General features: G+C 49.5%; 1 protein-coding gene across 1 annotated transcript in view; it reads left to right on the top strand.

Annotated features, from left to right (window-relative positions):
• Positions 1 to 14,798, top strand: part of LOC120851113 (endoplasmic reticulum aminopeptidase 1-like) — a 47,897-nt gene that overhangs the window by 14,012 nt on the left and 19,087 nt on the right. The window contains exons 5-6 of the mRNA XM_042293811.1: positions 1,990 to 2,092; positions 3,034 to 3,154. Of these exons, the coding sequence (XP_042149745.1) occupies positions 1,990 to 2,092; positions 3,034 to 3,154 (224 nt within the window). The remainder of the gene's footprint in view (positions 1 to 1,989; positions 2,093 to 3,033; positions 3,155 to 14,798) is intronic.

A 14,798-nucleotide genomic window follows, 5' to 3' on the forward strand; every position in this document is an offset into this window, starting at 1 on the left:
TGACTAAACGTACGTTAAACATATAAAAATGCGCATAGAAAACCGGTAGGCAGTTGGAAACGTTTCGGTATCTCGCTACTTCGGTGATGCTTGCATGGATCATTCGCGTTCGGTCTTGCCTGCCGTGCGCGGCTCTTAGAGAAGCCATGAAACGGTATTTCTACTCTCGCTAAATTCTACTTTGAATCACTCCCTTACGTTAATAACTGAAATAACTTGCCTTAGTTCCTTTTTCTAGGCAATGGCATTCGAAGACAAAAATTTTGAAATATGAGCATCGTTCATTTCCTCAACTCGGAGCCGGAAAACGTGGCCACGTAAAACCCCTTCATGTTTTAAAAGTAGCGCAAGGTGCGTCGATGCACGAGGCACGTGCAACGTGCAGTCTTTGGGAAGATCTTGGCGGCACAGCGCAGCACTGAGCTAGATTTCTCACGCAATGTTCTTCCCAGAAGTGGCGCGCGGCACGTGTTTCGAGCATTTCCACAACAATGAATAACACCACTTTTCCTAGGATAGGGGGCCTTTATGGCCACGTGACCTGGTAGCTTTCCTATGCCGCCAACGTTAATTATAGCCACGCGCTGAGGTTGGCAAAGTATAAAACGCGTACTGAGGTCCAGGCATTGTTAGAGTTCGGCTATTCTCATCACCGCTGTGGTTGAGCACGAGCCGCCACCCGAGTGTCCGCCTAGGTATTGATTATTACGTGCCGAAGTCGAGTGCTCACGTAGTTTTCGTGTCCAATCCATGAGCCGCACTCGACTGTCGTCTGGCGGCTAGTTTTGATCTCACATTCACGTCATCAAGGTTGGCGAAGGCAATACTGAAAATATTAGTCCCCTTTTTTATTGTCGCAATTTCACAGCAACAAAAGAAGCTTATTAATCAGTGGTGGTCTGTGCGAGTATAATTGGACCAGACTAGGACCTGTACGCCGTCGCGAAGTCATGAACATTCCATCCCAATATCGTTTCATGACCCCTTTAACGCGTGGCATTTATATTTGATAGCAGTTCCTGGAATAAAGATATCGACAATAATCGTGGTTTAACATTTTATTGATGTAAATTCGTTACGGGCAACAAACCGCACAATGATTATGTTTTTTAATAGTTTCGGTGTTATCACTTTATCGCGTTTTTTAACTTAGTGGTATGGCCTTTTTAACTTAGTAGTATGGTTTTTTTTTTTAACTTAGTAGTATGGTAGTTTCGATTATAATAATATTTTGTGGAAAGATACGCAAATAGTTGACGATAAAAAGTAAGTTTGGAGCTGAAATACGTGGCCACCGACGAGAGGCAGAAGTGAGAAACATATAAAGAGGAGTCTTCCACTTGCTACTAATATTATACGATATGAGACCCTTTACTTGAGGTAATCGAATGCGCATTTATTGCTGAGATTTTATAGTTATCCCTAAAAGTCACGCAAGGGAACCATTTTCGGCCTTCCGCGTGGTGCGCCCCACAGGCAAGAAAGCTACAACTTACAACCTTACTAGTTTAATCTTCAAATTCAGTTCTGTTTTTTTGTTTACTTTATACTGTTAAAAATAATGCTTTAAAAATAAATGTTTTAGGCAATGTTTGTATATCTTGTATAGCGTCTGTCCTGTATACTTCTTGTCCTTGTGCTTTTTGTGCTATTTTATATGTTTTACTTCGTATATCTCGTAAATAAAGGGTTAAAAATGAACCAATCAGCGTCGAGTTTGGGTGAGTCGTCATATGTGACGTCATACCTGGCTCAGCCAATCAGCATCGAGATAATCGGCGACTTTTAAGCGCATTTTATTGTCCTGTTCTCCCCTCTCCTGCGTGTATAAGCGCGCTACCATGTTCTCTTTATTCCTAAAATTTAAGTGATATAAATGAGCATAAAATTACGTCCCCTGAGAACACCAATACAAGAATTCCAAAAACGAATGGTCAAATGGTCTGTAGCGTGTTTTTTATACTTTTCTCTTTTTCGCTTTTTTTGCAGATCAAAAGGAAAACAGGCTGACGCGTTTGTTAAGACGTTCCCCATGTCAACGTTCTCGGTTGGATTTTTCATCTCCGACTTTGTGTCATACGGAAACACCTCGGTAACGTGCTTCCTAACTGAAAATGTACTGTACATTGATGAAACCATGAAATGCTTTCTTACTAATGTCTCCTCCATCTTTCCTGTCGAAAAAGCGTTCAAAGAAGCGTTTTGAAAACGCTAGATTCATCAGAATCGGCCAGACTTGTACGGCACTCATCACAAGTAATCAAATTAATTGTAAACAATTACGTTTCAAAATATTTTGTACTAATTCGATGACACTGATTGATATATAACCACAAGGGTCACCTGACTACTTTTGGAGGCACTAAAATTACTCGTAACTGCCATTTGTTCCCCTCTCTTTGTTCCTACAAGTTTCCCACCATGGAATCCTTGACTCAAATCTCCGACAGGAAAATTATGTACCAAAATCAGTTTATTTAGAAGATAAGTAGTTCGTAATTCGGTAATTTTAATCCAGTAATTGACAGTACAAAACACCTTCGTTTTTTTTTTTCAAATGGGCAGAAAATTGTGTTTTCAAAAATTTAACTTGTATGAGAAGTAACGGCTGCTTTCAGTAACGGCCAATTACTTTCCGTCTCCAGTAATCATCTAATTTAATACTTTTTTACGCTTTAGTCATTGTAATTCAAATCGAATGTCCAAGTCTAGGGTTGGCTAACTACGAACTTAGTTTCTCCTCCCTGTCCAGCTGCGTCTTTCGTCTTCTCAAAAACGCCTTCCGTGTCACATGTCGACACCCTTCTCACTCCAGATGCTTTGCCGCCATCGCCGAGAATACTTGCGTCTTAACTCGGCATGGCTGTGCCGTCTTTGATGGCCGCGACGTTTTTGATGAAAGCATTTTATGCTTACGACCTAACTCGGTGTCCGAGAAGGAACTGTGAATTTCATTCGTGACATTACTATTGATATTGCAGCCACGTCCGAAGCGTAAATTCAAATTGAGCGTGTTTTTGCCATCTTTTTCAGTTTAAGCTGTGGACGCGTCCCGGCATTTTGAAGGACGTGGATTTTCTATTAGAGCTGGGTCCCAAGATCCTCAAATTTTATGAAGCGTATTTCGCCATGCCGTACCAAGTTCCCAAGATGGGTGAGAGATTGGGATCTTGCAATTTTATGTAATATTCACTTTGAGCGAAAAACAAAGGTAATTTCTTGTGCTCATTTCGTTCAGAAAAGTTTTCGTTTCTTGTAAACTCTTTAGCTACCAATTTGAGTGTCCCCCAAGGTATATTTTCACAGGGCAAATGACACACGATTGGAATCATGTTGATGTCACGTCAATATGCCAGTAAATAGAGTGCCTCAATGCCGCTTGCTGGCTGCTCCTTGTAGGATGTCGCCAACCTTTGGTTGGGAAAGCGGCGCCTTTTACTGACCGCGGCCAACATTTTGCCTCCTCCTTCCAAACCGATGACGAAAACAAAATCATACTTGGCGGCAAGCGTGACTCAACAAGTTATTTTATTTTTTCTATTTCCTTTCGCAGGTGGTGAAGTTCGCTAAATGCGCAAACAGCTAATAAACGGCCGCATATCGGAGAGAGGCAAAATGCCGCTTTCAATAGCAGAAGAAAGAGTTGTCCCTGCTCTGGGAGGACCGCCAGTCAATAGTACCTACACACTTAAAATTTTAACATCCTTATTCGTGTAAATGGCTCGTCCTCTGGCTATCGCCTTTATTCGTGTAAGGGTGTTAGCCCCCGGAGGTGAAGAAAATCGTGTAACTGCTAACACCCTAAAAACAATATGGAGGCCAGTATGCGACAGGCGATACGATTAAAAGGCTTGGCGACCCGTACGCGGCTTCTCGTAGGAGCAAGAGCATACGGCTCGCACGCTCGTTTGGTGTCATCTGTAGGCGCAAAAAACTTTTCAAACATCTCTATGTCAAAGCGCCAACACTGCAAGTAATACGAGTAAGACCGAAACCGCTGGAGGCTGAACAGCCGAGATTGTTGCCGAAGTCTCGCACGGCCTGCTCAATGCCGGTCGCATTTTCATCGCATCAGAAGCGTTTGTAAAGAAGGGATAGCTTTACAAAACACTGACCGGCTGGCTTTATTAAACACAACGCCCACTTGCCGTGGACGACAAGTTGACAACGAATCGCTCCGACACCCTCTGTCGACAGCGGCTAGGAAGTATCGCACTCGCGCTCCGTGTGGCTCTCGATTAACTATTGCCCGTGCTCACCTCTGTTACGTGCGTTATTCACTCATGAACGTTAGCGCGTGAACAGCGGCGTTCAGCACCTAGAACACGCGCTGGGGAAGCCGCCTAACCTCCTTTTGTTGCAATCAGGCACCATAACACGGCGACACAGGTACCAGCGGGAATAAATCGGAGCGATCAACACGACGGATGGACTAATGGCATCCAGCCCTCTAATAGTTATAGATCACCAACCGCCACCCTTTCCGAATTGGGCGGCGACAACCGCCATCTAGCGACAAAAAAAAATAATAAACATTTCATGACAAAAAAAAAACTGCAATTTTTGCTGCTGCCCGGCCACATTCACTTAATACACTAACATACATACAACACTGCGCATACACACACGCGGATACAAGGTCTGAACAATTGCACGAACCACAAGAATTAGTACATACATTCTACTTTTTGTTTTCTTTATTGAGTATATACATCCTACTTATACGAACCGAAAAGTGCCCCGAGCGATATATATGCCCTCCTATTTCACGCATCGTTAGCCCAGTGACCACGCTAGTCTTATTCAAGATATAAAAAGATTACGCCAATTTTATTTTTCAATAATATTTTCCTGCATTTGTCTTAAGTAGGTACACAAATCCCTTAATAAGTTCTTACAGCATAATGTATTATAATGATACGCGCCTAACTTCTAGTAACTCAACGTGAGTGACGAGAACAAAAAATCGTGTGAATTCTGTCTGGCAACCACACCCGCGGCGTGGTTGCTATAGCGACGCTCTCGGTACGCGCGCCGGCAGCCGTCCAGCTGGTTCGGCTGCGGTCGAGTGCACAAGTCCACGGTGAACGCCGCGAACGCAATCCAGAAAACAAAGCGTCGACTACTGAAGCTGTACGTAATCGAGTTTCCGCCCGTTCGCTGCGAAATTCTCCATAGTCTTCTTCCGCCCGTTCGAAAGGGAACAGCTGTTGCGTATGGCCCGTGGCAGGGTTAAACGCCGTTATGAGTGCGCCGCCCCCCCCCCCCCCCCCCCCCCCGCACCATTTTCTGCAATGTCTGCACCTGGCCGTTTGTTTTCGTCAAGCGCCTCTAGCGGGTTAAGGTCATCTGACTCAGCGAGCCTTGCGTCATCGTCGCTTCGGAAGCATGCCGGCCCAGCGAACGAACCAGACGGGCGCCGTAATATAACATTCGAGCGACGTAAACAACGGCTAAGGTTTCACGACCGAAGCACCAGGGCACGATCCGGGGCGATGAGATCATCCGGATGCCTTCATTCAACGCGTAGACATGAAGGGCCGAAAGTCGGCACGTCACGTCTCGGCCCCGGACGGTGTTTTGACCAGCTGCGTGAATTCCAACGAGCCGGTGTTTGGGTGAGACTCTCGGCGCCGTCTAGACCGACAGTGAAGTGTTTACGGTGGCTGAGTGTGCGTAACAATGGAATGTGGGGCGGGATTTGAACGGGACACCTTTCTGTGATTGGCCGATCAACCGCCGATGTGGGGGTCCCTACCTAGGGACCTAGGGAGAACCAAGTGTTTAAAATGAGCGAACTTCGACCAGCAAATCCTTCTGTGTTCTTGAACCAACTGGACATCATGTAAATAAACAGTGTGCTTTTCGATAGAGAACGCGGCTCATCGTTGTTCCCGCTGAGCTCTAGCCTGGTGCCTGGCTCGAGTCGCCCCTCCACCACCACGGACACCGCTCGGTCCCAACTGGATGGCAGCGGTGGAAATCGGCTCACGGTCGTTGGACACCACGGTCTGGTGAGTGTTCAAGTTTGCTCGGGGGTTTGCCAAGTTCTATTTTCTCGATAGAGATTAGCCAGGGGGAACTTGAGGACCTTTGATTTAGGTACTGGTGAAAGGGAAAAGTTTGTCGTAGTTCCTGACAGTATAACTAATTCCGAGCGTGGGTGCTACTCATTGCAGAGATGGACTGGACAAGGCTAAAGAGGCTAGAGCTAGTGCAACTGGCTGATGAGTTCGGTCTAGAGATTCCTAGAGCTGCTAAACGACAGCAACTCATTGGTGGAATTAGGGCCTTAGAGTTGGATCAAGAAGACGTAGTAGACTGTTGGATGCAGGTTGAAAAGAAAACAAGCGACCGAAAGTGGGAGCTTGACCTAAAACAGCAGGAACTTGATCTAGAAGAAAAGAGGCTCGAGCTCGAACACCGGAAACTCGAAAATGGACTGCCGAGAAATGAGGAAGCCGGACACTCAGAGAAGTTCAAAATGAGTAAACTGATGCAGCCTTTTAAGGTGACAGAGGACATTGGTCTTTTTCTCGTAAACTTCGAACGCACCTGCGAAAATATGAACTTTGCACAGGATTCTTGGCCTCAAAGATTGCTACCCTCCTTCCCTGTGAAGCTGCGGACGTTGTGGCCCGTTTGAGTAGGGAGGACGCAGATGACTATGCAAAAATCAAAGCTGGCTTGCTCCGCAAGTATCGTCTTTCTACCGAGGCATTCCGACAGCGTTTTCGAAGCATGCGTAAGAAAGTAGGGCAAGGTTATCCCGAGTTTGCGTACGATCTGCGGGCTAACCTGACGGAGTGGCTGAAAAGCGCCGACGTGTACGGGAACCATGACCGGGTCATAGAATGCGTGACTCTAGAGCAGTTTTATCGTTGCCTTCCGGACACGGTCAGATTCTGACTTCAGGATAAATCCGACGTAGACTCTGTAGAAAGGGCGGGAGAGCTCGCGGAGGAATACGCAACCCGCAGGAAAGCGGAAGAGACCCAGGGTGAATCAAAAAAGTCACCGGGTGGGTATAAGTGGTCGAAGGGCAAAAATGGCCGAGATACCCGGGAGCCAAATGGGCAGACAGAAAAGACAACTCCGAAAGAGGAGAATTGCGGTGAGTCCGAACACAGTGACAGAGGGAAGCGGGAAAAGAACAATGCATTTGAAACCCGCAAGCAACCCATTTGTTACAACTGTCAGCAGAGGGGACACATCGCCGCGTCTTGTCACAAGCCTAAAGTAGTGCTTCACTACACGGATGAGTACGACAACCTGGAACTCCTCGAGCCATACATGCATGACCTAGAGGTTAATGGGAAACCATGTCGTGTCCTTCGCGACAGCGCAGCTACTGTTGACGTTGTCCACCCTTCATGGGTTAGACCGGAAGATTACTCAGGAGAATGCGCTTGGATAAAGCAGGCCGTGGAGGAACAGAGCATTTGTCTTCTCATGGCGCGAGTAACCATTGTGGTCCCTTTGGAATGCTAGAGACAGAGGCAGCCGTCTCGAAAAACCTGCCACAGAGCTGTGCTTACTTATTTTCGAATAAGTCGGACCAGATGCTGCGAGAAAAGGGCCTCGCGTTCAGTGAAAGAACGGTACACGCCCTGGCAAGGGCTAAGGCGCGCCAGATAACGGCCGAAGCAGCGTGTCGGAGAGGAGAGTCTAATTCGGGGGAACCGGAACTAGCAGAGAATGAGCATCCTCTTCACGACACCGCAAACGAGGCGGTTTGTGAAGCCGACTTTGAATCTGGGGTGAGTGCGGCTGGGGGTGATCGGGCTCTCAGAAATGAGCAGGAAGGATCGAAGCTAGAGGGGCCCGGTGGTCTCGTACTTCCACCGACTTCATCCAGCTTTGAAACATTGCTGGGAGTGGAAAGATCGCTCCTGATCGCCGAGCAGCAGTCTACAACAACTTCGGAATACAGTTCGGGAAGGCGTCAGTAGAAAGGTCATTTCCTACTATGAAAGGGCGGGTGTGTTGTACCGCACTTATAGAGACCGAAAGGGTAGACTGCTGGATCAGCTGGTTGTACCCCAAAGGTACCGGTCGGACCTCCTGCACTTGTCGCATGGCAGCTCGTGGTCAGGCCACCTTGGGGTCAAAAAGACTAAAGACCGGTTGCTCCAGGAGTTCTACTGGCCGGGGTGCTTTCGCGACGCCGAAGCGTTCGTAAAGTCGTGCGATGCATGCCAGGGGGTCGGAAAACCCAACGAGAAGCGGAAGGCGCCCTTGACGCTCGTGATTCTAATAGCGGAACCCTTTCGCCGTCTGGTTATAGACATTGTGGGCTCCCTTCCCATGGCCAAATTGGGGTACAAGTACATTCTGACGATCCTCTGTCCTGCCACAAAGGTCCCCGAGGCATGCCCACTTAAAGAGCTTAGCTCGGCCGCTGTCGTAGATGCGCTTCTGTCTGTTTTCGCGCGAGTCGGGTTTCCAGTGGAGGTGCAAAGCGACCAAGGCAGCGTTTTCGTGAGCGCTCTAACGACCACGTTTCTGGAAAAAGGTGGGATTCGTATCGTGCACAGTTCGGTGTACCACCCTCAGTCGAACTCAGTGGAGAAATGGCACTCAGTGCTTAAACGGGTCTTACGCGCTCTCTGCTTTGAACAAAAAAGAGACTGGGAGGCATATTTACCCGCGACAATGTTTGCATTGCGCACGGTGCCGCACGAGGCTACCGGGTTTGGCCACGCGGAACTCGTGTACGGACGTTCACTGCGTTCTCCGCTGCGTATGCTTCGAGAATCTTGGAAGAATCAGGGAGAAGACCCCACCGTGGTGGAGTACGTACTGAAACTCTTGGAGCGCCTTCAAAATACCCAGGAGATAGTCAAGGCCAACATGCAAGAGGCGCAGCTTCGGGCGAAGCGTTATTACGACAAGGGAGCCAGATTCCGTAAGTTCGAAGTAGGAGACAGGGGAATGTTACTTCGGCCTTCTGTGAAAAATAAATTGGAAGTACAGTGGGAGGGTCCGTCTAAAGTGGTGCAAAAACTTTCTGCGACCAACTATGCGGTAGAAACAGGAGAGCGACGAAAAAAAGTTCGAATGTACCATTCGAACCTGATGAAACCGTACGTAGGGAGGAAGGAGACTGTTAGCTTAGCTTGGAACATGCCGCAAGAGGCCCCCACTGAGTTTCCCATCTGGGAAGGACAGAAGGGCGTGCTTGGGGTGGACTCAGTGTTAGCCGAAGCGGTAAACACTGAGAGGCTCACAGAGGAGCAAGTCAGTGAACTACGAGACCTAGTAAACGAGTTTGAGGACATAGTTTCAGATCGGCCGGGCAGGACAGAACTCGTCTGTCATGATATTCAACTTAGCCAAGAGACCCCCATTAGGTCAAAGCCGTATCGGGTTTCGCCTAGACAGCGTAAAATAATGGCTCGAGAGGTTCGGCGCATGCTAGATCTTGGGGTTATTGAGGCGGGAGAAAGTGACTATACTTCCCCTTTAATCTTGGTTGAAGTACCGGGCAAAGAGCCTAGGCCCTGCGTCGACTACCGAAAGTTGAATGCCGTGGCTCCCGACCAAACGTACCCCCTCTCTAATATCGAGGAGAAGGTCGAGCAAGTGAGTGCCGCGCGGTTTATTTCCACCTTAGACCTCGTCCGCGGTTACTGGCAAGTGCCGCTCACAGAAAACGCGAGCCGGTGCGCGGCGTTTATTTCGCCGCTCGGGACATTTCGCCCGCTTATGCTTAGTTTCGGGCTGAAAAATGCTCCGTTCTGCTTTTCGAAGTTGATAGACAACGTCCTAAAGGGAATCGAGGGGTTTGCGCTACCGTACCTAGACGATATAGCTGTCTTTTCAGAGATATAGTCGGAGCACCTGTTCCACCTGAGGGAAGTGTTTCGGAGATTGCGGGAAGCTGGACTCACCGTGAGGGCTGAAAAGTGCCAGCTTGGACGAGCCGAGGTTTTATATCTGGGGCACGTGGTGGGTCAGGGGTGTCGCCGTCCATCCGAACTCGAAGTGGAGGCAATCGAGCACTATCCTAGGCCATCAACTAAGACCCAGATCCGTTCGTTTTTAGGCTCGACTGGCTATTATCAACGGTACGTTGCTAATTACTCGCAGATAGCCAGTCCACTCACGCACGCCCTTCGTGGAAATGCCCCAAATAAGGTAATTTGGACTGAGAATAAGGAAGAAGCTTTCGGCAAGCTAAAGAAGGCGCTGTCGGACCGCCCTGTCTTGAGGGCTCCAGATTACGCACAACCGTTCTATGTGCAGTGCGACGCCAGTGACAGGGGAATGGGAGTGGTATTGTGCCAAAAGGACGAGGGTGGGGAAGAACATCCGATCTTCTACGCCAGCCGCAAGCTGACCACACGGGAGGAGGCTTATAGCGCCTCCGAAAAGGAATGTGCTTGCCTAGTCTGGGCTGTACAAAAATTATCTTGCTATCTGTCGGGCGCTAAATTTATATTCGAAACCGACCACTGCCCTCTTACCTGGCTTCAGCAAATGTCACCAAAAAATGGAAGGATGCTGCGATGGAGTTTGGCACTTCAGGAATATAACTTCCGTGTGACCTACAAAAAGGGGAAGTTGCATTCAAATGCCGATTGCTTGAGTCGTTTGGTCTAGCGTGAAGCGTTAGCCTTTTTCATGATAGTCCATTTTTTGTGTGTTTACGGGTGAACGAGTGCGTATGTATAGATATTGGAGTTCCTCTCATCTAATGTGGGTTTTGTATGGTCTAGCTCTGCTGGTAGCACCCGCACGCTGGAAAAAGTAAGCCGCTTTTGGTTAGGACACTATTTTTTTGCGTGTTTCACTTGGCAGCCCTTCGAGCGGAGTTGGGCACTTGCTAGTGTTTGGGGTCTGACGGTTCGTGACGTCGTGAACCACTAATGCCGTTCCTCCGAGAGTACAAGGGACGGTGGACCCAGGCCTGGACTACGGTCAACGACCCTGGCAGCGGGACAGCTCTCTCGTTGGAGCGGTTGCTGACTGCTCCATCTCAAGACCCTCTTCCGGTCGGCGGAGGAGCTGTTGCGTATGGCCCGTGGCAGGGTTAAACGCCGTTATGAGTGCGCACCCCCCCCCCCCCCCCCCCCCCCGGACCATTTTCTTCAATGTCTGCACCTGGCTGTTTGTTTTCGTCAAGCGCCTCTCGCGGGTTAAGGTCATCTCACTCAGCGAGCCTGGCGTCATCGTCGCTTCGGAAGCACGCCGGCCCAGCGAACGAACCAGATGGGCGCCGTAATATAACATTCGAGCGACGTAAACAACGGCTAAGGTTTCACGACCGAAGCACCAGGGCACGATCCGGGGCGATGAGATCATCCGGACGCCTTCATTCAACGCGTAGACACGAAGGGCCGAAAGTCAGCACGTCAAGTCTCGGCCCCGGACGGTGTTTTGACTAGCTGCGTGAATTCCAACGAGCCGGTGTTTTGGTGAGACTCTCGGCGCCTTCTAGGCCGACGTTGAAGTGTTTACTTCGACTGAGTGTGCGTAACAATGGAATGTGGGGCGGGATTTGAACGGGACACCTTTCTGTGATTGGCCGACCAACCGCCGATGTGGGGGTCCCTACCTAGGGACCTAGGGAGAACCAAGTGTTTAAAATGAGCGAACTTCGACCAGCAAATCCTTCTCTGTCCTTGAACCAACTGTACATCATGTAAATAAACAGTGTGCTTTTCGATAGAGAGCGCGGCTCATCGTTGTTCCCGCTGAGCTCTAGCCCGGTGCCTGGCTCGAGTCGCCACTCCACCACCACGGACACCGCTTGGTCCGAACACAGCCTACCAGTCCGATTACCGCCGTGGCTTCAGTGGCTTCATCTTCGGAGGGAACTCTCTACTGAATCAGTTCCAAAACGCGCGTGCGTCAGGCAGCGCAACGTGGCGCGGTCGACGCACAAAGTGGTAAGTAAACAAAACACTCAATGCCGTTCCATTCTTTTTTTTTTTTTTAATTTACGGGGGAGCGCGGTGTTTCTGGGTGGCTCAAGGTATGGGAAAGCAACCGGAAAAATCGGCGCCTGATCGACCAGGGGTGAAAATTTCAAGGCGTATCGTATGCAAACGACAGCGTTTGCCGGCGGAAGACTCGGTCGTCCATGGCGAATGCATTTTGAGTATTTTAAGTATGTTCTAGCTGCAAACGAAAAGAGCGCCTTAAAATTTCACAAGGTAAAATACACTGCTGAGGAAACGACGCCCCTTTGCGTACAGGCGCCGACTTTTCCGGCGGAGTTTAGCGCGCTGTGAAATGCAGTGTGCATTTAGGTGGAGTTTCGGCATTATACAATGTTGCTCATTGTAAATAAAAAAAAAATGCTGGCATCATATGTTTACACACTCTTCGTCATTTTTGGAATTTTAAAAACCCTTTTTTACGGCAGGTATTGGACGCCAGCACATTTTACGGAGGAACGAAGAGTGGAATTCGGCCAATTCCCTTCCAGATTAACATCAAATGAGTGCTGTGAAAGCAAAGAAGAAAGTGGGGGTGAAACAGTTCCTGCAGTAGTAAGTGCCAGAAACAAGAAAAGTGCCCCGAAGTGGAAAATATACTCCCTTGAAAAGGATCCAAAAGAAATAGAGGCCATCAGGTATATGAAGACACCGCCGAGCGTCGCGGACCTGGACACTCCATTCCAGTTTTTTTAAATGCCTCTGGCCCTGACGAGGTGTTTACAGCAATATTTGAGGGAACCATCCTGTATTCAACTCAATGCCACCCTGAACACTATTTTCGGGTTCTGGTCACACCTCCATGCAGGATGTCCTGCTCCAGATCAAGGAGGATATCCTTCACAGAATCTCCTGTACGACGACGCGGGCGCTCCTGGCCCTGGATATGAAGGGCGCCTTCGACAACGTCAGTCACACGCTGGTGTTCGAGAACCTGGCCTCGACTGGGTGCGGGCCCCGGATGTATGATTATGTGCGGGACTTCCTGAGCAACTGGATGGCCACCATCGGAGTCGAGTCCATCCGCACAAGCACCATCCCGATCCCGAGCAAGGGCACCTGGCAAGGCTCGGTCCTGTCACCCACCTTGTTACCTGGCGATGTGCAAGCCGCCTCCTCTACTGGAACGGATTCCCCGAATGAAGCATACACTCTATGCCACTCTATGCGGACGACCTGACGATTTGGACTACGTCGGGATTGGACAGCGGTAGGCAAGACTTCCTCGAAGAAGTCCTTGAGACGGTGCAGAACTTCCTCGAGGCCGGCAACCTCCAGCGCGCCCCCGATAAGTCTCAGCTGTTGCTCGTCCGCGCGGGCAAGCTGATTCCTGAAGAACAAGAAGGCGGACATCCGCCTCACGTTAAAGGATGGTACCCCGTGCCGGTGGTGAAACAGGTTCGGATCCTGGGACCTTCACCTTCAGCGGGACGGCGGAGCAGTACACGGTCGACCGACTCGTCAAGACAACCACGCAAGTCATGCGCATGGTGAGAAGGATAACGAGTCACAGACACGGGCTCAAGGAGTCGGACCTGATCCGGCTGAGCCAAGCGCTCGTCGTGATCCGCATCACCTGCGCAAATCCGTATCTCAACCTGCTATCGAGAGGTAAGGGCAAGATGGACGTGATTATTCGCAAGGCGTACTAGCCGGCACTGGGGGTGCCGCCGTACGCGTCGAACGTCAAGCTCCGGCGGCTGGGTGTAAACAACACCTTCCAGAAACTCATCAACATGCACCTAGCCATTCAGTGGGAGCACCTGGCCCTCACACTGAGACGGCGGCACGTCCCAAGCTCGCTCGGCATCCCCATCTCCGCATCGCGATGTGAGGCTATCCAGCTGCTGCTGGCCCTTTGGGACAAGATCCGGGTGGCACCAATCCCGTGGAAGCTGAACCCATCCCTGCATCCAGGTCGCTGGATGGCTCCCGGTCCCGTGATTCCGCTTGGTCCCGTCGTGTAGCATAGGGCCCCTGGTAGCAATTTGTTGCTAGCCCAGCATTTAAGCATACTCCAACCTTTTTGAATGTAAAGCAAGAAAATTACTGCAACTGAATACTTCTTAACTGACGATAATCGAGGTTTGCCCTGCTCAATGCCCTTCTGTTTTATCTAAAGTACCGCAACTAAGTACTCCGAGTACCGGTCGGAGCACTGCGGTGCAGGTGAAGTTTCTACTTATAAAAAAATTTCTGCCCAAAAGCTTGCTTCGGTACCACGAGATGCAACAGGAAGCCCGATGCGCAGGCTTTAAAAGCAAGCTCCATGCTTTGAATGTTGCTAAGCATGTGCGCTTGTGCAGTGCAAGTGTCCTTCAGGACAACGTGCTCGTTCTTGGCATTTCGGTTTCACTTGCACTTAAAGGGATGTTGAACCGAAATCTGGACTCCACAAAACACGGCGGCAAAAGCGTGTAACAAGATGCTACAAACACCAAAACATCACTCATACAGCGATATCTCGAACGGATGACCTTATTTTTAAAAAAAGGAGGCGCATTTGACAGATTTGTTTGCCTTGCTTCTCCGAGGAGAGGGAACGACCTCACGGCTTCTCCGCCTCGCCGTCTCAAGGGGGCGAAGCGGAGAGAGGAGGAAATGAGATATCTCGGACGTGACGCGCCTCATCGGCCTCGTTCAATCTCAACCTCTTTTTCCAAAAATACGGCCGTCCATTCGAGATATCGCCTTACGACTACATGTAGTGTTGTAGGGATTGTAGCGTCCAGCCTACGGCTTCTGCATCGTTTTCTGAAATCCAAATTTCGGTTCACCATCCCTTTAAAGGGAAACGAAGTGTAGCAGTGATGGGATGGTTTCTTGTGTCAGCCGAAGTTGCCTACCACTACC

This window comes from Ixodes scapularis, unplaced genomic scaffold (assembly GCF_016920785.2).
Source record: "Ixodes scapularis isolate PalLabHiFi unplaced genomic scaffold, ASM1692078v2 PGA_scaffold0__279_contigs__length_252992795, whole genome shotgun sequence".
In the NCBI taxonomy this organism is placed as follows: domain Eukaryota; kingdom Metazoa; phylum Arthropoda; class Arachnida; order Ixodida; family Ixodidae; genus Ixodes; species Ixodes scapularis.